This window comes from Gymnogyps californianus, chromosome 1 (genome assembly GCF_018139145.2).
Source record: "Gymnogyps californianus isolate 813 chromosome 1, ASM1813914v2, whole genome shotgun sequence".
In the NCBI taxonomy this organism is placed as follows: Eukaryota; Metazoa; Chordata; class Aves; order Accipitriformes; family Cathartidae; genus Gymnogyps; species Gymnogyps californianus.
In genome coordinates, this window is record NC_059471.1 from 201,728,233 (window position 1) to 201,754,446 (window position 26,214).

General features: G+C 47.2%; 1 protein-coding gene across 1 annotated transcript in view; it reads left to right on the forward strand.

The window, feature by feature from the left end:
• The first annotated feature begins 7,235 nt into the window (after positions 1-7,235).
• Positions 7,236-26,214, forward strand: part of CELSR1 (cadherin EGF LAG seven-pass G-type receptor 1) — a 174,616-nt gene continuing 155,637 nt past the window's right edge. The window contains exon 1 of the mRNA XM_050899730.1: positions 7,236-9,933. Within this exon, the coding sequence (XP_050755687.1) occupies positions 7,251-9,933 (2,683 nt within the window). The 5' untranslated portion in view covers positions 7,236-7,250. The remainder of the gene's footprint in view (positions 9,934-26,214) is intronic.

Consider the following 26,214-nt stretch of genomic DNA (forward strand, 5'->3'; position numbering starts at 1 on the left):
ATTTCAACTGACGTTTTTATTTTTCCAACAGGTCAACTAATCCCCTGCCTGCAAGTGTTTCATTACAGCTGTGTGCTTCGTCCCCTAAGAGTCTGAAATACCTTGCTTTTGAATGTAATTGAACTTCTGGAAAAGGAACAGTTTAGACCAAAGTCATGGTGTCCTTGCTTTCACTCTGCCTTCATGCCCATCCACCAGAAGCTCTTTGAATACTCTTTTATAAGCATTTGAAAGAATTTCCCTTGATGGTTTTCCTGTGCAAAGGTTGCTGTGTCCAAGGAGCTCACGGCAAGCTCATGGAAAACAGGCTACAAAGCCCCACTGTCGGGAAAGAGCTGAACAGAAAGGTGACTGAGTGTGTAGATGTTGTTACAAAAATAGCCAGGATTGTTGAATCTAACGACATCAAATCTAACCAGCTTCTGGAGGGGTGAAGAAGAATCTCGTGGTGCTGACTGAGTGGGCTATATAATGGCAGATGATGCTCGGTGCTGATAAGCACAAAGTAATGGAAATTGGAGGAAAAAAACTAATCCTGTCTCTATGTAAACCATAAAAAGTTCAGAAAATACTAGTTCACTCCAGAAAATAATATTTTGGAGGCATTAAAATCCCTGGAAAACAATGTTTCAATACTAAATGGGTGTCAAAAGAGTAGGGAGAGCTTAAAGAATTACTAGGGGAAAAACTGGAGCAGGCTGGAGTCTAACAAACATCCAGGTGTATTCACCAAGGAGCAGTTACTGATGGTGGTACAAGAACATTATCCCCAGACTCCCATGTAAATGCAGAGCGTGCCTACCCCGTGAGCATGCTGTGCAGTCCGGCAGAAGGCTGCTCCACAGCCAGAAACATCTCTATCAGTACTTGAACCCTACTACTCAATCTACTCATCTTCCGTGTCATCTCCTTGCTCCTCATGTTCTTGTACCACCATCAGTAACTGCTCCTTGGTGACTACACCTGGATGTTTGTAATGTGTTGTTAGACTCCAGCCCGCTCCAGTCCCTAACCTGTCTCTTAGCCAAGCTAGATATGTCTACCTTTTGCACTCTTTTCTTATTAATTAGTCCTCTAATCCCCTGATTAAATAACAGAAGCTGGCAAAGCAAGGAAACCTGCCCTGCTGCACCTTTATTTTGATGGGCTGACCGCAAACTTGCAGCAAAGTCACCTGAACCTCTTTGGCAAAGCCACGAAGGCTGATTTTTTAATGTTTGTAAAACGTAGGGTGAGACCCTGTGAGAAAGAAAGGGCAAGTCCTGCAAAACAAATGGTAAAAGGTAATTTCCAAGGGTTTGTTTTTCACTTAGTACCTCTGCTAATGTATAGGAGAGATCTGAAAAGTAAAGAAAATCTCATGAATCTATAGACCTAGGCTTTCTACTCCGTTTCTTTGAACCAGATCATTAGTCTCGGGGTTTATATACTAGTTTGTTACAGAATTTGTTACAGCGCTTGTTAGTTTGCAGAACTACATTTCTGATGCATTAGTGACTGCATCAGTTTTCCCATAAATAAAAGTCGAGCCATATTCAGCTTTTATTTGCTCTTGGCCACCACGCAATTTTTGAGCATGAAATTTGCTCTTCTATTGGTTTATTTATATATTTGCATGTTGTAACTAGTGGAGCCTTTAGCTAATGTAAGTGAGGAGGGAAAAAAAATACCCAAACCAATTTAGAGTGAGGAAATTCACAGGCAGTGTTTGAGAAGGGTGGAGCTGAGCTCCTTAGGGTAAATTATAAGTGGATGGTATTAAGTCTAAGGAAATAAACAAGTTCCAACACTGAATCGCTGCTATCATCTCCACTGAGGATTTTAAAAGAAGCAACAGTACAATTGGCTACAACAAACTCGCTGTCTAAGAGCTCTAAATTGCTTCTTCTCTTTTTACAAAAGAGAAGCTACATACAGCCAAGAAGCCTTGAACACCGTTTCTGCAATAAGGATCCCAGTGTTTTGGAATCCGTTCTTGGCTTTAAGAATAATGAATGTTAGCAATAAAAGTATTTTCTGAAACGTTTCCAAACCTGTGTGGTTCCTGCAATAGGTGAAGGTTCAAGTTTCACCTTATGGAGCTCGAACTAATTCTTCTAGTCTTAAAATAAACTCAGATGAATCGTGGAAAAAAAAAATTACTTTTGCTCATTTGAGCTTTCTTGGGCTGGACGTGGAACAGATTCATATGGGGACTGGAAGCCCAAACGCCTGTTCACAGAGCATCTTGTTATCGTGCTTTCTTTCTGTAGCGATTGGAGAAATTGTCTAAAATCCTGGGTTTATCCAATTTAAATTCACTAGAGTGACACTGGGACTCAGCACTGGACCAGTTTGCACACTGCACTGGGACGAGGTGTCCTGCGGGTGCTTTGGGCAGACGGAGACCCCCTCTGCGGTGCCCAGCCCCAGAGACCTGGGGGCGAGTCAGCCGGCAGCTCCCCGGGGCTCCCACCTGCCTCCTGCCACGGGCAGGGGGAACAACATCAGAGCAAGGCTCACCTTCACAACTGAGGAATTCCTCTTAGCTTGCCCCTCTGGTTTTTTTTATTAGACTTTGTCTGGGATCACAGAAGACTGATCTCTGCTCATGTGCGCTCCCAGACAATGAAGAGACCCAACCTTGAGGGTAGGATGTAACAGCAACCAGCACAGGTAGCCTAAAAACTAGCAAGTTATTTGTTATTCGGGGTTTTTTTCCATGTCTAATATGTTGTCAGTTTATTTGAAATCATGGGTAATAAATAACATTCCCCTCCAGAACCTAGTTTTGTTCACTCCTAATGTGTGGCACAAAACTTCTAGTTTCTTTCCAGGTGCTCGAAAATTGGAAGGTTGAAGAATAAAGTGTGGTTAAAGGCTGCCTTATTGCTGCCTGTTGTGGTTTCTCAGACTATTTTCTCAAAGCGTTACTTTAGCAGGAATAGAGCACTGGTGCATTTGTGAAGTAAAGAAATGCAGTTATGAATATGTGTTACATGTATCAATTTATGTTAACACTATGTATACAGAGATCCCGTACAAGGTATAGTTTGTGTTGCATGGATGCCTAAATTTGAGGATAATTTTTCTTCTCATGCATAACCTCCCCCCAAGCAAGAGTTTAGCAGATAAAACCCCTGGTTGGTGGGGTGGAGGACACACTGCATATCACCTTTTTGCAATATACTTCACAAATCCCATGACAAAAAGCTTTTCACCACTCTTATTCTTAAAAAAAAAGTGAACTATTTGTAACACGGCATTACTGAATGTGAATTTTTAAGTCTTTCCTCAAACTACTGGTGGGCCAAGATGAGAAAAGCTCCGTCTCCTTCCAGAAAACCACCTCCTCCGCAGGGATGGAAGTTACACTGAATCACTTTATTCCCAACCTTAAAAATGTTATCGGACCTAGATGCAGGCAACCCCAGCTCTGCGCTCCTCTTCCTCTGGGCTACAGATCTCACAGTGGAGTTTCAGTTAAGGAATGATTCTTGGTCTCTTCCCGGGTCTTGTTTTAAGAAAATCCCTTAAAGTTTAGTTTTTTTTTTTTTTTAGAGCTGAGCACTGAACGGAGCTGGGTAACAATGCTATCCTTTTTGTTTTACCTTCTCAGTTTTGTTTTAAATTCACTTTGGAAAGAAACTTGAAATACTTCACTCCTGGACAAGTCGAAACAGAGCATTTTTTGAACTGTGAAATGAATATGTCATCGATTGGTACCAAGGAAACAAAGGGTCAGGCAAAACCTCGCCCACTTGCATATTTTTATGGATGTCGCTCATCATGGTGATGTCAGTGTGATTTCTTCCATAGGAAAGGGCAGCTTATACCAGAAAATCTGCAGAATCAGACCCAAAGGGAGTATGTGGTTTTCTTAGAAGGATCAGCCTTCATTGAAAACTTGCCAGTTAAAACACGAGACAGATGTAATTCTGATTTTCCTCCCCACCTTGAGTTGCCTTTACCAACCGTTTGGTTTCGCCATTGCCTTCTCCGACTCTTCTGGACCCACAGAAGCAGCAGCAGAAACAGATCTCACCAGCCCCGACCTCCGACCAAGCAGTGACCCCCGTTTCTGTACGGAGCGATACGGAAACAGGCGTGAGACATCTCACCATGCCTGTGTCTGAAAAGTGATTTGCGTTGCCAACGTGTTAAATAACCCGCTCCTTTCACTAGGGCAACGAGTCGGTCTTCAATACTATATTCACCATTTTGCATTTGAAACCTATTTTTACAGTAAAATTATATGACAAGTGGTGTAACGCATGAAAGGAACAATAGGGATTATACGATTAATGAGAAAACAGTGAAACACGTCAGATGGATAAACAAGACAAAATTAACTGAAAATAGAGGGCAAGTCACACAAACAGGAATAGGATGGAGGATTTTGTGTAATTATGCACATAACTGGTTTCATACAGATGCTTTTACAATATCTTCCCTTTCCCGGGTGTTGCCTCTTGTTGCAATAAAATGGAAAGAAAAAAAGTTTAAACTGTCTTTTCTTGTGGATCTATTTTATCTAATAAAAACTCTGGAAACATGTAATTGGATCTCACTTTGAAAAAAACACAGAAAAGGATTATTTTGTAACAAAAGCTTATTTTTCAAAACGTGGGCATTAAGCATCGCACCAAGAAAATGTAGAGAGAAGTAAGAAAAGTATGGACTTAAACTAAGGTTTTCTTATGCAGATCCCAAGTTAATATTGATATGATTTAAACCAGTTACAGAGTGAGTTGCTTGATTTCTGGAGTATAAAACAGATCACTACATCCACTCAAACTTGATAAAGGGGAGGTTATGTTTAATTTTTTTTAAAGCTATTTCTTTCCTCTTCCTTTTCACGAACTATCATTTTCATCGGATGATCTGAAAAGCCAACTAAGCATGTAAAATTCCATTTAAAAAAAGAAGTCTAATTGAGTAAAGCTGAATCAGCTAAACATCTTCCAAAACTGCAATTTATAAAGCTTTTTTTTCCCCCGACAGACATATTGGCAATAATCCAGGTGGGTTGTTTTTTTTTCCCCCTTTGCAATAATGCAGTTCCGGGGATGAAAGCAGCTGAAAGAACCTGTTTTTTTCACAGTCTTCTTGTAAGTGCTGAAGAGCCTGAACTGAGAGTAACAGATTGCTCTGAAAGTTGCCTTCCAGCTCCTACAAGGCACAGCGTTTTGCAAAATCCCAGTCGGCAACCTTTGGCGGCTTATCGCTCGCCACCCCCTGGTCTTCTTCGTACCTAAAGCTCTCGTACGCAAGATCTCCGCAGATTAGCATCGGTATTTGCCACCGATGGTACGATGAGCACCAAAGGTAGGTACAACAGACCTTCTTTCCCAGGCAGGCTGCGCCCGCGCCCCTCGCACCCGCAGGCTGCGGGGCCGGCAGCGCGGGGGGCGCCGCCTGCGCCCTTCTCGCCGCACCCGCAAGAGGACACTGCAGCCGCAGGGATGAAGGCTCAGCCCGGGCGCACCGCTCCAGCGCATCCCTTACAAAGAAAGAAGTAAAACGATACGAAGTGTTTAGCATAAATTCATAGAATTGACATTCTAATCACCAGTGCAACATTTACATGCGGGGTTTGGTTTTGCTTCTTCCCACAAACTACCTAAGTTTGCATCTTGTATATAATTATTTGCAGTTGCCCCAAAGAAATCTTTAATTCAAGGCGCCAGGTCCTACCGGCTGTTTTGCATAGTTCAGAGCAAAGCGTGAGCGTGTCAGCAAAACCTACCGCCGGGGTACGCGGCAGTCCCTAAGTCAGGCAGATGATGCTGATTTTGCCCTGAAAAGTAATTTTACCTTTTTTTTTTTTTTTCTCCATAGGGAGAATTTAAAAGACAAAAAAAAAAAATACAATTCCGTTTAACTTTGTTCTGGACGACGGATCCGAGACGACAGGTGCTGCTACGCGGGGAAGCGGCTGCGAGCCGCAGCGCAGCGCCTTCCCGCGGCACCTCCGCCCCTCGGAGCGCCGTTTCTGGCGGGGGTGGCGGGGCTGCAGCAGCGCTACCTGTCCCGCCGGCCGCCCGCGCAGCCTCCACCCAGCGCAGCCCCCCCAGCCGGGGCGGGCAGCTCGCCCGGCTGCCGCGGCGCGGGGCCGGGGCCGGCCGCCGAGAGGCGCCGGGCGGCGAGGCGGGAGCCCCGCGGGGCCGGACCCGGCCCGGCCCCCGCTGCCGCCGCCGCCGCCGCCGCCCGGGAGGGGCCGGGCGGGGCCGGCAGGAAACCCCGCCCCGGGCAGCGCCCGCCGCGCTCCGCGCAGCCTGCGCCGCTCAGCGCCGCCGCGGAACCGAGCGGAGCAGCAGGAACGGGACGGGACGGGGCGGCTCCGCCGTGTCGCTCAGCCACGCGGGACCGCGCTGCCCGTGGGCCGGCCCCGCCGCGGGGAGGGGGGGGGACGACTTCGGTATTTAATTTTCTTTTTTTTTTTTTTTTTTTTTTTTTTTTGGTGAAGGAGACGAGCAGCAGGTTTATGCTAATCACCCTCTCGGGAGCGGCAGTGGGAGGAGGAGGAGGAGGAGGAGAGGAGCCATTTTGAACTCACTTCAAAGTTTAAGGTGGAAAAGTTGGAGCTCTCCAGCCCGCTGCCCGGGGACGGGGCGCGGGGCTCTGGGCCGGCGGCGCCGGGGCGGCGAGGGCGGCAGGGGGGGCCGAGCCGGCGGCTGATGGATGAGGGCGGGCGGGCAGCCCGGCGGGTGGATGGATTGTGCGGCAGCCCTCTGCCCGGCATCGCTGCCCGCTGAGCTCCGGAGATGCTGCGGCTGTCCGCCGCCGCCTGCCTGCCCTGGGCCGCGCTGCTCTGCGCCCTGGCGCCGGCGGGCGGCGGGGAGCTGCGGCCGCCCCGCGCCGCCCCGCTCCTCCACCTGCCCCCGGGGGCCGCGGGGCGCCGCGCCGCCGCCGCCGAGCCGCCGGCGCTGCCGCCCGCCGGGCGCCTGAGGGCGGCGGGGGCCGCGCTGCGCCGCGCTCCGCCCGCCGAGCCCCGCGGGCCCCGCGGCGGCGGGCCCTGCCCGCGGCGCGCCCGGCAGCGGGCGGCCGCCGAGCCCCGCGGAGCCGCCGCCGGCTGCGCCCCGCCGCCGGGGGAGGAGGGCGGCGGGCGGCGAGGAGCGCGGCGGGCGCGGAGCCTCAACAGCCCCCCGCAGTTCCAGCTGCCCAGCTACCAGGTCTCCATCCCCGAGAACGAGCCGGCCGGCACGGCGGTCATCGTGCTGCGGGCCCAGGACCCCGACGAGGGGGAAGCCGGCCGGCTGGCGTACTCCATGGAGGCGCTCTTCGACGAGCGCTCCAACGACTACTTCTCCATCGACGCCGAGACGGGCAGCGTGGTCACCGCCCGCAGCCTTGACCGGGAGACGAAGGACACCCATGTGCTGAAGGTGACCGCCTCCGACCACGGCTCCCCGCGCCGCCGCTCGGCCACCACCTATCTGACGGTGACCGTGAGCGACACCAACGACCACGAGCCGGTGTTTGAGCAGCCCGAGTACCGGGAGAGCATCCGGGAGAACCTGGAGGTGGGTTACGAGGTGCTGACCATCCGCGCCACCGACGGCGATGCCCCGGCCAACGCCAACATGCTTTACCGCCTGCTGGAGCCGGGAGCTGGTGACGGGGTCTTTGAGATTGACCCACGCTCCGGGGTTGTGAGGACCCGAGCCCCGGTGGACCGCGAGGAGGTCTCCGAGTACCACCTGGTGGTGGAAGCCAATGACCAAGGCAAGGATCCAGGACCACGCAGCGCCACGGCTATGGTGCACATCACTGTAGAGGATGAGAATGACAACTATCCTCAGTTCAGTGAGAAGCGCTACCTGGTCCAGGTGCCAGAAGATGCCCCGGTGAACAGCCAGATACTGCAGGTGCAGGCCACAGATCGGGACCGGGGCAGCAATGCCCAGGTGCACTACAGCATTGTGAGCGGCAACCTGAAAGGCCAGTTCTACATCCACTCTTTCTCCGGCGCCATCGACCTGATCAACCCTCTGGATTATGAGACTATTCGGGAGTACACGCTCCGGATCAAAGCCCAGGATGGGGGCAGGCCTCCCTTGATCAACTCCAGTGGCATGGTGTCAGTGCAGGTCGTGGACGTGAATGACAATGCCCCCATCTTTGTGAGCACTCCCTTCCAGGCCACGGTGCTGGAGAACGTTCCTCTGGGCTACTCGGTGCTGCACATCCAGGCCGTGGATGCTGACTCCGGGGAGAACGCCCGCCTGGAGTACAAACTCATAGAGATGGCACCGTCCACCGGAGGTGCCCCTGTAGCAGGTGACTCTGGGTTCCCTTTTCAGATCAACAACAGCACAGGGTGGATCACGGTAGCTGCAGAGCTGGATCGAGAGACTGTGGAGAACTATCACTTTGGGGTGGAGGCCAGGGACCATGGCGTGCCGGTCATGACCTCCTCAGCCAGCGTGTCCATCACTGTCCTGGACGTGAACGACAACAACCCCACCTTCACGGAGAAGGTCTATCACCTCAGACTGAACGAGGACGCGGCTGTGGGCAGCAGTGTCCTGACCCTGACAGCAGTGGACAGGGACGTTAACAGCGTTGTGACTTACCAGATCACCAGTGGCAACACCAGGAACCGTTTTGCCATCACCAGCCAGAGCGGAGGGGGGCTGATCACACTCGCCTTGCCTCTGGATTACAAGCAGGAAAGGCAGTATGTGCTCACAGTCACTGCCTCTGACGGCACTCGCTTTGACACCGTCCAGGTCTTCATCAATGTCACGGATGCCAACACGCACCGCCCGGTCTTCCAGAGCTCCCACTACACAGTGAGCGTCAGTGAGGACAAGCCCATCGGCACCTCTATTGTCACCATCAGTGCCACAGATGAAGACACAGGGGAGAACGCGAGAATCACTTACATCTTGGATGACAACATCCCCCAGTTCCGCATCGACCCTGACACAGGCACCATCACCACCCTGATGGAGCTGGACTACGAGGACCAGGCCTCCTATACATTGGCCATTACAGCCCACGACAACGGCATCCCCCAGAAATCGGATACTACCTACGTCGAGATCCTCATCCTGGATGCCAATGACAATGCGCCCCGCTTCCTGCGCGACCGCTACCAGGGCTCGGTTTTCGAGGATGTGCCGCTCTCCACCAGCGTCCTGCAGCTGTCTGCCACCGACCGTGACTCAGGCCTCAACGGCCGTCTCCTCTACACGTTCCAAGGTGGTGACGATGGAGATGGAGACTTCTACATTGAACCCACTTCTGGAGTGATACGCACACTGCGCAAGCTGGACCGCGAGAACGTGGCTGTCTACAGCCTGCGGGCCTTTGCTGTGGACAGGGGCAGCCCACCGCTGAAAGCCTCTGTGGATATCCAAGTGACTGTGCTGGACATCAATGACAATCCCCCTGTCTTTGAGAAGGATGAATTTGACATCTTTGTGGAGGAGAACAGCCCCGTGGGCTCTATTGTGGCACGGATCAGTGCAGCTGACCCCGACGAGGGGACCAATGCACAGATCATGTACCAGATCGTAGAGGGGAACATCCCCGAGGTCTTCCAACTAGACTTGCTCAACGGAGACCTCACGGCCCTAATGGACCTGGATTACGAGAGCCGGACGGAGTACGTGATTGTGGTGCAGGCTACTTCAGCCCCTCTTGTGAGCCGGGCAACAGTGCACATCCGCCTCCTGGACCAGAATGATAACCCGCCTGTGCTGCAGGACTTCCAGATCCTCTTCAATAACTACGTGACCAACAAGTCCAACAGCTTCCCCTCCGGCGTGATTGGCAAGATCCCAGCTCATGATCCCGATGTGTCTGACAGCCTGGCCTACACCTTTGTGCAAGGCAATGAATTAAACTTGCTCCTTTTGGACTCTGCCACTGGGGAACTCAAACTCAGTCGCGATCTGGACAACAACAGACCCCTGGAAGCCCTTATGAAAGTGTCGGTCTCAGGTAAGCAAGCATTCGAGGTTCATAAAGCGCGTAATTCTGCTTGTCAGACCAGCACGGGGGCACGGGCAGAAATAGCTCACTTGCAGTTTAGTGCGCAGCTTTTGGTTTCCTGAGGCAGCAATTTATCAGTGAAATTTTTGGAGAGGAACCACAAAAATGTATCAAGCCCGTGTGCTGTGGATTGAAGTGGTGCGTTGAAGTTGTTTAGTAAACATGGATCACAAGGGTAAATAAATACGAGTGTGTGTGGAAGGGTATATACTCCCTCAGTTTAGGTGGTACCTTGGCTGAAGCTTTTCTGATGTGGTTGCATAAAGGTAATAAATGATGTAACTTGCAAAGATGTAGGGAATGCACATGTATCTGTAATGCCGGCTCCTCTCCCTCTTTTTTCCCTCTTAAAAAAAAAAAAGTTGAGATTTGGTATTTCTGCTTTTTTAGCAACAAAACATGTTTATTCCTTTCTGCATACTGGGAGGTTTTGCTGGTAGATCCTGAGACCAGTTCTCCGCTGATGTGGCCCGGGTGGATGTGACGCTGGCGGAGCTGTGCTGGTTTGCATTGCTGGCGTGTGTTCCTGTGGGAAACGGCAACTCTGAAAGCAATGAGTTATGGCTGTGTAATAGCTATGTAACGCCGCTAATTGCACTGGAGTTGCTTTAGTAGCGCTAGGGGCAGATACTGGCCAACTGCAGCCCCCAAATCAGCACTGTTGCGGGGAGGGAGAGGAGGGAACAGGGAGGGGTACTGTACCATTAACTTCCTCAGAGAATTTGTGTCTCTGCGTGTGTGAAGACTGTTTGATATCATCCAATATATACTTTTATATGAGCACATACATGTTCTTAGGATATTATTCTTTTTCTGCTCTGTTGCGTGTTTATCATGGAATTACTTTTTATGCCTCTAATTGTGGCATCAATCATGCAATGAGTAATTTCCTCTGCAGGTGCCACTCTATAAAGTTTACTGTGGACCTGATCCCATACTTCTGTTGACTTTCAAAGGTTGAACCAGATACATTCCTCGCTGCCTCTCTCTGCAACCTAAAACTAATATTTGTATTCTTTTTAGAAAAAAATAGCTGAAAGTACCAGGTACGTAAAATGACACTTTGGGAGACGCTTCTTTTCGGATGGTTGTATTAAAAAAAAAAAATCAGTCCTGGCAGTGCTTGTTTTACTGTAAGTAGTCATGGCGTGCAGCAGGGCCTCGGGGGAGCGAGCTGTGCTCTCCCTTGTGTTTGCAGGCTTGAGGTCCTTTTTGCTTCAGGAAAATGAAAGTGATATTAACTGAGCTGACTGAATTTACTGCGATGTATCACCTGACAAGCCACTCTTGGTTCTTCCAAAATGCTGGGGGGCAGCTGATGTGGTAAGGTAGCTCATAAATGCCATTTCCATGTCCTGTGAGGACTTGCAGAAAAAACAGACAGTTGGCTTGTGACCTTAAAGAAAAACATTTGGATTAAGGTGCAGGTGATTGTGTGGTCACTGTCTGAACCAGTAGCTCTTTATCTGGTAGTAGAAGATAAGAACTCATCCTGGAGCATAAAGCTTGGAAAAGTTGTTTCGTTAGACTAGATGAAGAGTGTGTTCAGAACAGAAAAATAGGTGACATGAACTCTTCCTTTCTCAAGCTAATGATTTACACAGTTTAAGTGGATGAAATCTCAGGTAGGAATGAAGACCTCTGTTTTCTTAAGTAACAGGAGCTTGATCATTCCAGCATCATTTTCATGTTTGGTGAAGGTGTGAACTTTGAAACTCTGCTGTGATATTGATCAAAACTGGCTGTCTGCTGCATGTCTTGAGATATTTGAAAGATTAAAGCTTTTTATGGGTAGGATTTTAAAATAATTTTGACAAGCACTGAACTCCATTTGACGTTAATTTGGAGAAGTTCGCTGTTTGGAAATTGAAAGGGCAGAGTTTGGCAGCCTGTGATTAGTCAAGGAAAGTCTCACCTGCCTGCTTTCTCTGGTTTATCTGATGCAGTCTTTAAAAAAAAGACAGAGAAGAAGCTCAGACAGAAGTACTCCAAAGGGTTATCTCTAAGTGTTGCAAAATACCTGCAAATCATCTGCTAAAATGACCTGCCAGTTAACTGAAAAACGCGTCTATGGAGTAGCCATTAACCTCTCAAGCCAGACAAACACAAAGTCCTGCCCTACTCACAGCTGCTCTTCAGGTCAGGGAAGGATTGGAGCTCTTTATGAACTTGGGGAATTTGATCTATATACGAGTCGGAAGTAATACTGCTGCTATAAAAATCTTATTTCCACCTAGCGATGTGTTGTGCTGCGGAGGCATGTGAGTGTGTGCGAGGCTAGTGAGGAGCCGCGCTACTCAGTTGAATTACTTTGAGATTTTGATACTTGGCTAAAACCAGCATTCTTTCATTTGACTTGGGGATTACTCAAATAAGCACGGTAATTTTGGCCTTCTGCATATAAACAAAATTTAAGAATCATGAAAACCAAGCGAACAGAGCGAATCGGCTTAGTAAAACCTGACAACAGCACGCTCGGCATTTAAAACTTACTCTAACAGCGTAAACATCGTCAGAAGCTCCGTGGGAGGGTGGGCAGCCCTGGGCAGGCTCGGCGTGTGCGTGGCTCTGCCTTTGCCCTGGTGCCGCGGTACCTGCTCGGCTGTGCCCCCGCAGCTGGTCAGGAACCGACCCAAGCGGAGGAGGGAGGAATGTGGGTGGTGTGGATATTAGCATTTTGCTTTGGATCGGGAGGGAGCTTTTGAAGTCAATCTCTTTTGAAGTGAATCTCTCTGGGTGCCCCTCTGCCCGCGCCTGTCATGCAGAGCCGTCTGAGTGAACAAACCGGACCCCTTTTGGGTGAAACTAATCCAGATGTGCTCCAGGGGTCCCTTAAAAACACACGTTCTCCTTTTTCCGTTGTACCTTCAAGGCTTTCCTACAGAAAGGCAGAGCTTGGCCTTATATTCCTATGCCTGCACATTGTGTCGTTAGGTTTATGTTGTTTTAACAACTGGGGTGAAATCTGGACCCTGCTGAAATCCTGCCCTTGATTTCCGGGGGGGCAGGATTTTACTCTGGGCTTCTGAAACAGGTGGTCAAGAGTCAATCAGTCTGTGATTTCTCAGTGTTACTAAAAAATATATGGCTTAAATTGATAGGATCATTAAAAACGATTACTTTTTGTCCACAGTGATGTTCATGATAACGTTAAGTTGGGATTTATTGGGCCAAAAAATGGGTTAAAAGTTGCTTGAGTCACATTGCATTCACCCGTGTTAAACATTATACCGCAGTCCCCACCAGTGCTGGGGGGGAAGGCTAGTGCTAGCCTCAGCTTTGCACAAATGTTGCACAAGTTTGCCTGGGTATCACATTGCAAACGCTGCTGGCACCTGCTTGGCTGTGCTGCCACAAGCAGTCCCACTTATCATCAACGACAGCTCGATGGGATACAATAGATGTGAGCACAAACTCCTCTGGGAACACAGCCTAATTCACCAGTGCAGACAAAACCCAACCTGACTGGATGCTACAGCTTTCGAGTGGTACAGGTAAATGTCAAATATCATTATACAACATACAATACACAATTTTGGGAAGGTAGTGCTCCTCACGCAGTGAGGGATAGATACCCAAGCATTTTCAAGGGCATGCAAGCTCAAGTATCGCCTTTTACATTTCTTTGGCTTTTAATCTCCAGTGGCATTCAGTGAGGTTATTGGCTATCAGCAAATACAAATTAAGGTAGAGCTCGTTTGTGTTACAATAAACTTTTGGAATTTTTTACTCAAGTCTTGGTAAAGGATCTTCATTATTACTGTAATTTAAAAGTCATTACGCTAATGATCCCAGCTCTCCAGCTCTGTACCTTCTCCATACAAATGTAACAGAAGATGCAATACTTTGGTTTAGCCCTTCTGATAAAGGTAAGGCCACAGCTGTGCCTGAGATGCAAGGGTTATTTGTGTGTGCGAAGAAGATTTGAGATTAAAGGGAAAAAAGAAACTCAAGGGAAAAGGCATCTCTGTAAGCACAGGGGCACCTTTGGGCGTGGGGGTGAGTGCGGGGCGACCGCTCGGGATGCGAGCCGGGTGCCTCGGCAGCGTCGGGGTTGTGCCCTGGCCTTCTGCCCCTGCCTTTGGGGAGTGGGGTGAATGGGGCTGCTGGGGCCTTGTGAGTTTTGGGGGGCAGATCCGCAGGGTGACTGGTTCTTTTAGGAGTGATGCTTCTGGCTGCCTGCGAGGACTTGCTTTCAGGGTCAGCGAGGGGCAATTAGCACCTGAACTGCTCTCGGTGGCCCCCTTCCCAGGGAAACACATTCCTGCAGGCGGCTGTGTTGGGATCCCTGTAGGTTATAAAATTAGGAGATGATGGAAACGGATGGGTGGAGGCTCCTCTCTCCCTCCCTCCCTCCGGGTGGGAGGAGGTGTGTCAGCCTGTTGTGTGGCTGCAGGGCTTTTGCATGCTGGCGTCCTGGGGACCTTGGGCGCTTGCACTTCACGCATGCATCCCGCACTAAGGCGAGGGGAGAGAAGGCAGTGGCTCAAAGGCTGCAGAGACCAGGGAGGCAACGATGAGGGACCACGTTTAGAAAGATGGCGTGATACCCCGAGCTGTGGGATTGCATCCCCAGTCGTTACTTGGTGTGTTAAGTGGGGCTGAAGTGAAGGATGACTGATAATGGTTAGTAGCGGTGGTTTTGAACATTTACATTTATTTTCCTAAAATAGCAAATCAAGAGTAGTGACCATCATTTTAAAGTTAGGGTAGCTCCTGGATCTGCTGTGGCTACCTAAATCCATTATTGCGTCCATATAGGTTCTGTATTCTGATCTGTTCTATAGGTGAGATGCATGTTAAACGGCATCCCTCCAGCCTGCAGGAATGTGACTTTCCCTGTTCAGCTGTATGATCTGTTCCAGCCGATAAAAAGCTGTCGCTGCGTTGTTGCTTTCCTATGGGCTTCCTTCCACTTCATGCCTGGATTTCATAGGAGGGGTGTATTTTTGTTTCAAAAGACAGGAAAACATCTATGGCTATGAGAGGAAAATATTTAGTGGAAGGCTGACTGACAAAGTAACTTTTTACTGAGATAAAAGATATCTTCTGCATGTAAATAAATAAAATAGGGAGTTACCTGCAGCTCAAGCTACTGTAAATAAGCAATTTCTTTGCTAAAATGGTGATCCCTAGTAATAAAAAAAAGAAATGTTTACCACAGCACACTTTAAAAAGTAAACGAGATGTTTTATCTCAGATAAAAGCTATTTTGTTAGCCAACTTCTTTCAGAAAATGCTACTATGCAACATAGCTATCACTAAAAAAGTTTGTTTCTCCCTGTTTCTGTCTGTGTGCAGTGCAGGCTGTATATTCCCATTTTTTTGTTACACAGTTTTTAACAAGATATTTCTACCTTAGTATGTCTCGGTGGTTGAAGCATATGCAGATGGCATTTCTGAACCTCATGACACAAAGTGAAACTTTGAACCGTAAATACTAGAGGTCACAATCTGTTCCTGGAGAAAAATAGTGTATATCAAGCCCTACATAAAACCAAACTCAGCAATGCTGTTTAAAAACCCAAGGGCGTGTTTATATTTGCAGCATCTTCTTGTTAAGATTTCTGTCCAAGCTATTGGGTTGCCTTGATTGAGAGGGTATGAAAAATGGCTTATTGAGGCTGCAGGGGTTTTTGACTGGTTTTGTACACGCTTTGCTCAGTGTACCGATTTTATTTTATTTTTTTATTGCCTAAATGTTGATGCTTTTCTCAGTGATTTTTGGGAAAGAGGGAGACTTTAGGATAAGAAGGAGAAGGTATAAGAAGAATGAGACTGAAGATGTGAGAAGGAGAAAGATCTGCTAGGCTTTACTTGATAACAAGTCTCAAGGGAAAGAAATTAAATTTAGAGAAGTATGATGGTGGGATTACCTGGAAAACTTTTTTCCCCGATTTTCAAATTATTTGCAAATGGGGAGATAGTTGTAATAACCATTTTTTAATTGGATTAGTAATTGTTTTATTTTTTTTTATTACTTTTTAAGCTTCAGGCTGTATTAATTTGGTTTCCTTGGTGTAGTCCCTTGTTGTGATTTGCTTCCCTCTTAGAGGTCACTGAAGTGCTCTTACTTCTGACTTGCACTTGCGGGCTGGGAGGAATCCTCTTTTGTTCCATTGTTCTGGTCACACATTTCCTTGCAGTTCAGAATTGGTTTAGGCTGGGGTTGTGGAGCCTGCTGCAAACTGCCAAATACAGAATAAACATTGAATTGTTGTCAAAGGTAATGGCAAAAGACCCCTTTGCTTAGAATACAGGAACAGTTTTCTAGGTTTGGATGTTAGGATGATAGTAAACCTGCAGTAGACGTAGTGGTGGGGAAAGTAGGTGATGTGAAGCAGAATTATACTTCATTATCTCCAACATCCCAAGCGCTACCTGAGGAAGTGGCTGGCTGCTGATAAAGCATATAATTTTACAATTGCTCATTGAATGGTCCGTTTTCCTTCAGTGTGTATACTTAATGTCTTGAAACTCTCTTTCATTGTTGACTCCCATCTTTGAGCTGAACGGATTTTCTCAGACATCCCGTGACTGAGGAATGTAATGCTGGGTTTTAAAGTATGACGTTAGGTGAAGGTAGGTAGCGTGCTCACCACGCTTCTGGTAGGACCCTTGGTGGTGAGACCCTTAGCAGGTGCTTGGATGGGAACCCAGGTGTCCCCACATTTTGACCAGTCTGGTCAAAGTGCGGCCCTGGTGTCTTCCAGCATCTTCAAGGAAGGGTTGGGGAGACTCATCCGTGGTCTCCTGCCTCCTCCTCGGGGTGTGCTGCAGGTCTGCCAGACATCCCTGCAGCTGACGGGTTGTCTCCAGCGTTTTGGCTGGCTGGGTGCTCAGGGTTCATGGGTTCAGGGGCTTGTGATAGCACACAACACCTATGATGGTGTTTACAGTTCAGCCAGATGTGTGTCTATTTGCTGCATACGTTGGCATAGCTAAGCTCACTTTCATCTGGTTATTTTGGGTACAGACAGCAATGACTGCACTGTAGCATGGGTTTGGCGTGCGATTTCACTGGGCCCTTCGATTCCCTTGTGGGTCAGGTGAGACTGATACAAAGACTCTGGGAATGTGACCACTCCAGAAATTGGGAGCAGAATTACTTTCTGGGCAGGAAACAAGCAAACGTGAAGCAGAAACCTCTTCTAAACCTACGTGCTACAAATGCCTTTTCAATATTTAGCAGCATAGGCAACTATAGCTGTAACACTCATGCATGGACGATGAGTAAGGGGAGGATCAAATGTCAGACACAAGATCTACACTCTCCATCCCTTCTCCCTCTCTTCTATAAGCCCTCAGGATTTTGAGAGCCAGTTGGTGGGGACAGACTCGCTACGTTGAGTGCTTGAGATAACAATACAACTTACCTGCTTACCTCAGTATTGCCTAATTTACAGGATTTGGGCAACTGTCTCTTAGCTTCCTTTGGCATATTAACTTGTATTTCCAAAAATATCTATGGAGAGTCTTTAGGAAATGTAGGAGGGTTAGAAGAGCTGAAGATATTCAGGTCAGATCTAATGACCCTTTTTGGCAATCTTCCATGCTACGGTTTTTCTATCGTGGTTTCTGTGGGAATGATGATGTTTTTAGGTAAAATAGTACTCCAACTACTCTGACATCTACTTTGCCGTTTAAGAAACAAGTATGGCAGTGCTGTCTTTTATGAATGATAGGGTTTTTTGTTGTCTGCTCCTTTTTTTAAGACTATTTGGCAAAAAGATTGCATAAATCAGAGTGTAGAACAAGTTGACGATGGGCTCGGTTCTTCAAAGCCTTGTTCACAGCGGTTGTCCACTTGAAAGAAAGAACATCTGAGACCCGATTAAATTCAGTTTTGCCACTTTGTTTCTGTGAGAAGTGACAGTTTTATTATTTTTCCCCCCAGTGCAGCTCTTTTTCCACTGTTGAAAAACACTGAACTATCTATAGATGTAACACAAGTTTCCAAAAGGGGCAGGATGTAATCTTCATGGAAAATTTTGAAATCTGCCATTGAGCGATCTCTTGTTTGTTTGGTGAGATTTGCCTAACACCTTTTTTTGTAAGACCCGGGCGCATACACTTTGGTTGAGATTTCATTGCAATGCATTGATTTTGTTGGATTAAAACAGCATTACTGAAGGTACAGCTTGGCTCTTATGGTCAGATTTGTATCACCTACCATGATCTACCCAAGAAATCAGGTATCTCTTCAAAGGTGGTCATGTAGGTTGCAGCCATGATTGGTTGATAGGTAGGAGGGCTGCTGGCTGGAGATGCTCATCTCACCCCACTGATTAAAGGGGGAACATAAGTGACTGACTTGGGTTAATTGCCTTGTTGTTAGGTGGCTAAAGTTCAGTGGGATGAACCCACCCTGAATGTGTGTGCCAGGACGGAAGGGTTTGTTTTCTTTTGTAGCAATGATTGTACTTATTTCTGTTACAGCAAGCTACCTGTAGTAACAGGCTTAGCAGACTAGATGGAAAGGGTGGGGGAGGCTATAATTTGCAAACAGGAAAATGTTTTGCCATGAATAATGTTAGGAGAGACTTTAAATATTGTCAGGAGTTTGAGTGAATGAAGGGGGAAAGTATGCTTTTATGGGGATTTGGCATTCAACAAAGAAATAAAATTTTAAAATACTTCAGAAAGATGATCTTCACACTTGAAAAAAGAGTAGTTGGACAGAAAAGTAGGATTTGCTGGAGAGAAAGGAAAACTTTCGGACTTTGTTTCAACAAGTCATTAATGCTGCTAAGCTGTAACCACCTTCGTATTTATTCCAGTGTTTACACTTGCCAAGCACAAAAAAAGCAAATAAATGAAATGGTAAACCTGTAATAAATCCTCAGGGGACCACATAATAAACATAGACATGTTACGCTTATCAAATACAAAGGAAAGTAATCTGTTTTCAACACCATTGCCGAACGAGTGATAGATGTTACATTCTGTCAGGTCTCCAGCACTTTTGGAAATGGCGCATCTGGTCAAAATATTTCAGCACTTTTTGAAGGAGGGAGAAGGAGAGGCCATCGTTAACAACCATTGTCAACACGGCATCTCCTGCCTGCTGTGGAGTCTGTGGGCTAGATCCAGTTTCAGGGAGGAGCAAAGGCATCTGGACCCCACCAAAAGGGGCAAAGCAGGGACTATATTATCAGATTTGAGTTTCACAGACGTGATGGCCAGCACCTAGCAGTCTGTCTTTGCTGTTAAATCCCAAGGGGCTGTTAGGTTTGGAAGTGAATGTACTCAAGGCGATTCTCTGGAGCTGCCATGCCGCCGGAGCACGCATCATGGCTACGAAGAGCTGCTAGATCGGTTGGGTTTGCTCTTTCCTTTCACTAGCTCCAAATCAGACTCCTTGACCCTATTCAAAACTGATGGTAGCAAGTCATTGAGTTTATTGGATTGAAATCCTGTCATAGCACTTTTGGACTTTCCAGGAACCAGCACAGCCCCTCATTTACTTGTGTGCTTGCAGTGATGTTCGTGCTGGGTCTGTTTCTAAAGGAGACCCTTTAACATCCAAGCTGTGATTTTTATTTTATTTATTTAGCTGTCTGAATTTAGTTTAAATCATGTAAAAGCTGACCCACACTAGTGCATTGCTTAGCAGTGCGTGATTGCCAGCCTCCAGACAGTGCAGGCACAGCTCAGCGTGGCTAGGAAGAAGCATTTGGCACTTTTCACAGCTTAGGTCCAGTAGAGGACTTATATCTAACCATCAAATGCCACAGCACCTCACTTCTAGGTGCCTGTTCCCTGCAGCGGTATCCTGTTTTAGGCAGTTAAGTGTCCTATAAAGTGGGAGTACTTGAAATACCATCCCGCTACAGCTTGGGCACATCACTCAGCATAGCCATCAGGACACTTAGCGAGGGCAGAGATGGGCTGGGCTCCAGCCCTTGATCTCAAAGCTCGTACTGTGCTATGCATTAAAGAGGAGACGAATAAGGTACAGAAGCTGTTGTGGGACTCACATTTCCCATCTCTTTGGTAAGTGCCATAAGCTGCAGCGTCATGCTCACACTTGCAGGGCGCCGGAGAGGAGGCTTTCTGGCTCACGTTCGTGTATGTGGGCACCTCCGCTTCAGTCGAGCAGCGGTGTGGGCAGTCTGGCTTTGACCCTTAGCTGCTGGATTTTGTTTAGGCCATAATAAAAGCTGGATCATCAACCGTTCAGGCCATGTCAGGACTACGTCAGTTCTGGCTGTAGCCAGGGACTCAACTCTTCCCACCTGGGAACTCAAAGGTAAGATAAACAAGAAACCCGGGGCTTTCCAGGGAGTACTTTCCTATTGATCAGAGCTGATTTGTTTGTCTTCTGACTTTAACTGTTTGTAAATGTATTTTGCTTTTACATGGAGTGGCTCCCAGATGGGCTAAAGGGTCAGTTATGGAAGGATTTACGGGCTCAAACTTAAATTACGCTGCTAAATATCCAGAGTTCAACCCATCTTCGCCTACTGTTTAATCCTCTTTCTCACTGCAGTTTGCTATGATGATAGACTTGCTAGTAATTATCAACATGTTGCCGCTCGTCGCTTGGATCCTGTGGCTTTTCCCGCAATGTGCTTGCTGACGCTACAGCTAGCCGACATTGTCCTGACACATACAGTAAAGGTCTCTTGGCAGCAATGACTGGGTTGAACTATCCCATCGGTTGACTCTGTTTCCCTTCTCACGGGGTGTATTTCTGACGCTGGCCTCCTTTTACTGACACAGTGTAATTTAGCAATGTGTGCTCTGCATGATGAGCTCTCCATCTGGCAGATAATTGCCTGCTAGTTTAAATCCCGTCTTAACTTAAGTTTCTCAAGATCACGAAACCTGCTGGTGCCTTCTGGTTGGTTCTGCAGGCTGTTTGCAGAAGGATTCATTACGAGCTAAAGTGATGTGGGCAAATTTCTGTGAGTTTTTTTGAATGTTAGGTAAGACAGGTTAACTTTTAGGTCCTGCTTACTGAGCTACCCGATGTTATTCTGCATTGAGTTTGGCAATGTGTCACTTGGGTTTGTTGACCAAGCTGCTGACAGCAGGCGGTGGTTGTTTGCACTGGTTATGCAAAGTGGGAACCCTGGGTACGTTTTAGGACCTGGTGGATGCTGAAAGCTTGTTACACAAAACATGCTGGTGTTCCTCTTTCCTTCTTGCTTATCTTCTTCTCCCCTCTCCTTTTGCATTCATTGGATCTGTTTGCTGTGTGCTGTTTTGCAGCGAGGTGCCACATTTGTGGAGTTTGCCTGCTGCAAGTTTGTACAGGGCCGTGCGCAGCAGAGAGCTCGCGGGGGCTGCTTTTGTAATACCTGCTGTAAATAATTAGGATAACCACCAGACATCGACTGAACGACTGCCCTGTGAGATAGCCAGATACGGACGGCGGCACTGGGGACTGCCCCGGGCCCGGCTGATGGTGTGTCCGGCAGACGCTGGGAGACGGCTGGTGGTTGCCCACCAGGCACAGTGCTTGCCGATGGTGTGGCAGCATCCTTTCTCACTGCCTTCCCTCTTGCCCTTGGGGAGGCAGGGCAGGTTTCTCATCCACCCCTCACCCTCTTCTGACCACAGTGCTCTTACTTGCTATTAGGTGGGTGCGTTGGCCCAAGGCAAGGGGCAGGGTCCATCCCTTCCAGGGATGCCCTGTGAGATGCTGCTGGTGAACTGGTGACAGCCATCACATCACCCATGCGGCCCTTGCAGTCCCAGTGGCTGTTTTGGGGTTGGGACCTCAGTGGTGCTGGCTGCTGGGTGCAGCTTCGAGAGGTTTTGCAGCCACGATCCTTTGCCCCTCTCCTTGCACAGGGTCTCAGGGGCCACGGCATGAGGTGGTGACAGTCCCACAGAGGTTTTGCTGCCCGGCACAGGCAGTTGTGGGACATCTGTGGCCAGCCCCAGGTCGCGGGGCACGCTGCATACTGAATGTTGGTGCTTGCCGTCTTTGCAGCCCGTGGGAGCAACACCTGTACCCATGAACTGGGAATTTGGCCCAGTTTGGGGATAGACGGTGACTATATTTTTTTCCTGTCCCTTGTGACAAGTTGCAGTTGCCTTTACTGGCTGATTCCTTTGTGCCTCTGCTCCCTTATGGCTCAGCTAATAGGGGTGTCTGGGACTTTACTCAGCTTTAAGAGGCTTTAAACTAAGAAATTCCTATTTACTACCAATGGCGTAGATGGACATGACCGATTAATGGCAATAAACTCAGGTGAGAACTGAGAGACAAGGACATTTTTTCTATTCTATGCAGTGAACTTGTTTGTTTTGTATGAATGAGTTTCACGAACTTTTGTGCGATCTGCTTTTAAAATACATCCGTTGCCAAGTGGTTGAGGATTTCTTAAGCTGAGAGGACTGATTCACTCCTTGGCTCAGCCAACATGCATCAGACTGCGCTGAAGCTGAGGTGTTGAGATGATCAGATAAAATTCTGCATGCCACTAGTGGCAGTTGAGTATCCATGCCTTTTTTTTCCTGGGGGAAAGTCCTCCAGGAGAGGCTGTTTTCCCTGCTCTGAGGTGGTGTCAGTGAATTCCTGGGTTTTTGCTCTCTGTCTCCTTGATCAGACTTTAACTGTCAAAAGATCCCATCGCTCTTTTCTTTCTAAAGCAAAAGTGACAACTTTGATGGCCAATTTGAAAGCTTTCTCAGACTGGAAAGCATCTCATGGGGTTAACAACTTTACTCACACTCTACACATCCTGTGATCATATAGGGTGGCATTTTACTGGCTTAGTGCTGCATAAAGTTGGGATATTGTGCGTTTTCCGGTATATAAATGAACTTATATAAATGACTAATGATAAGAAAAGACTAATTAAATTTTATTCCTGTGCTGAAACTGAATTTTAAAGAAATCAGTCTGAGATTTCAGCAGTTGTGAAATTCGCAGTGTTGTTCGTTGCACTGTAGAGCCTTTGTGCGTACTGCTGTAGTCATATTACACGACATTGCCTAATACCCAGCAAGGCGTATTCTTGGCTCATTCAGCAGGTAAGGCTCCCTCAGGGTCACTGAATCCCTCCGTGTGCTTAGCAGAGAGCTCAGCCTGATGATTTTACAGCCACGCGTCTGCATTTGCATTTCCAGTGCTTTTTCCTTTTTGCAGTAGTTTTCCCTTTTACGATATGGTGATTATTAAAAGCAGGGCTCTGACTAGTTTTGTGACCAGTGTCATCCCTCTCTGCTTCCCACTTCTGGCAGTCCGTGGCTAATTTGCTGGTGGTCCATCCTAGGGATGTGTTTTTTGCTGTTGAACACCCTCTCCATCCTCGTGGTGCGGTGGGAGATGCCGACAGGCATAGGGCACCTTGTGGAGATGCTCACGTCCTGGGGCGAGGGCTCGAGCTCGCAGCTGAGAGCTGGTCCTCTAGCAAATGGGATGCTGATCCATTAGAGCTTCAGGGTAATTTAATCACTTCTGGAAGGCACAATAGTTAATAATCCCACACTAAGAAACCGCCGCTGCTTCTGTTCCTTATTAGACATCTTAATTAATTTCTTTTCTATTTCTGTTCTTAGGCATTTCTTAGCATTTAATTTTCTCTACGATAATTTATGAGTCATGAAATCTCTTGGAACAGGTTAGCCTCCGTGTGACGGCGTTTCAGCACCTCTTTCATTTCCTTCGGTTGGATCGTGTGTTGCTGCTTGTTTAGAGGCAAGGCTGCTGCTTCCCTGAGGAAAGCAATATATTGTTACCTGGGTGTGATGTGCCAGCACCACGCTGCCCTCTCTTTGGAGACAGGCCCTTGACCTACTTACATAGTATTTAAAGTGCTTATCAAATACTGGGGTGGAAAATTATTCCATTTTCTGAAATCACACTATTTGGGTGACTTACTTTTCTTGTCCAACCACTGTCTATGTGTTTGAGTTGGTTCAGAAAGATGGAAGCAACAGACCAGCTGAAAAATGCGCTGGCGCAGGGGGCTTCCACCGCAGGGGTTTGTTAAGCGGGATGGGTTTATTAAAGAAAGGGAGGCCTTACATGCTGTTGTACAAGGCACTGCGAATATCTCGTCTCTGTACTATTCTGATAGTTCCTAGTGAAGAAAAGTTAATTTATATTGTAAAGAGGACAAGTTGGGGAACAGAGAATTTGTTTCACTGAAGGTATCATTTATGGTAGAAGATTGCATCTTTCGTATTGCAAAATGAAAACCAAAGAGGACTATGATTGCTACCTACCTCTCTGAAGTACTTATGGAAAACAAAGTTAAGAGTAGGGCAGTTTAAAGGAAAAAATCTGTAAGTGAACCAACTCTCAGTAAATCTAGGTGGGATGTTAGAAGGCAGTTTGAAACCTTTAGGGAAGCAAATTTCTGGAACAACCTCTCTGTGAAGGGATCCATAGAAGTGTAGCCGGGTTTAAGATGAAGCTTGATAAATTAATGAACGCTTGATAGTTTATAAGTAGTATTATGTATATACAACACACTTCCTTGAGAAGCTTCCTTGAATAGAAAATTGAACTTGTTGGTGGGAAAATTATTTCCTGTTCTCTTTTTGCTGCAGAGATTAAACATACATATTAACAAATTGTAAAAGCAATTAGCCCTTTGAACTGCCTGAGCTTGTGTAAGTTGTTGTGTGTTGGTAACAGCATTGCTATCTTCTAAATTTGGTATCAAAAGAAGATAAAGAATCCACAAGGCAGTGTGGTTCAACAGATAAATGAATGGGGCTGGAAGTCATTCACAAATGTCACAGGCTGCAAGTTGCAGCAAATCTGAGCCAATCTTGCTTCTGGCTGTTACAGCCCTTCCCTTCCCAGCACCTGTGTGACCTTGTGCTGGGCTCTTTCCATGTACCAAGTTGCTAAAAAGCCAACCTGCCATTAAAAAAAACCCCAAACAAACTTCTGACTTAGCATGAAAAAACAGCTCAGTCCATCAAATGAGTATCAGAGGCAGTGCAAGGGAGGATGAAAGTTGATAAAAAGCCAAACTACCAATAAGAAACAAGCAAACAAAAAAGTTCTGACTTTGTGTGAAGAAACATTTCAATGCAGTATGAGATGAGCGCCAGTGCAGAGGAGGAGAGGGAGTGTGGCCCTTGGATTAGCTTAGGGCTGCCGTGCATTTGCAACCAAAGCCTAAAGAAAAATATTAATTTTTGTTGGGTTTTTTTGAGTAGGATTTTTATTACCTTGTGCTGGAACAGTTCAGCACATGGTTGGACAGGTACCAGGGATGGTGTAAAAGAGGAGGCAGTAATGAGGTGGGCTTAGGCTCTGCCCTTGGCTTCGTGGGTTCTCTGCTGCTGCTTCTTGGAGGAGATTACATAAGTTTGCCCATGCTTGCGTTTTGTCCCTTCTGGAAGGCAGAAAGTCTCTAGAAAGTCCTTTGCAACGTATGAAAAGGTTATGCTGTCCCTCCCTTAGGCCTGGGTGACCACATTGCCTCAAACTAAGGGGAGAATTTGTTCCGGTGCTCTGTGCACAATACTCAGCACCTAACTCACATAGGCAAGTGTGTCAGCACTCACCACTCTCTTCTGGGGGTACAAAACTCCCAGCTTTCATTTGTATGAAGTTCTGCCACCTAGAAGTTCCACAGCTTGGACCTACCACAGATTTTGTGATGCAAAATGCAGCTGCATTGTGCTAACGTCAAAACCACAGGAGATTCAGTAAACACGTTTAAAAACACGTTTTGGAAACACACAGAGCGCAAGAAAATATTGTAATAAATGAATGCAAAAATAAACAACTGAATAATTTTAGTTCTTCATTCCCTGTAGATTGCTGCCTTTCTAGGTTTGTTAGTTAAATTAACAAATTTTGGTTAAAAAAGGTAAGAAATTCTCTGATAGTAAGGATTTTGCATTGCGGAAGTGTATGTATTTATGAGCTCTGGCTCAGTCCTTTGAATTATCTAGGCACTACTGTAACAGATAAGTGAATGCTGATAACCCTGTTAATATTTCAAGGACTCTTTGCAACTATAGGGGAGCAGTCGGTAACTATCACATTCCTTTGCATTGCAGGACAGGTTTTTTATTTGCTATTTTAATGGTGTTATATACATACAGGTTTTTTCGAGCTCAGTTCACCTTGTCTCGCAGCAGCTCCTTGGCAAGCAGCCTCATGAACTCTTTAAGATGCTTCTTTCTTACAGCAGCTGGGCTCATTGCCTGCCCTGGTGTGGCTGGGATTTGGATTGCAAATTCCTGATCCGAACAAAGAGGAGGAATAGAAAACGCTGGTCTCTGGCCTCTCTCACACTTTAG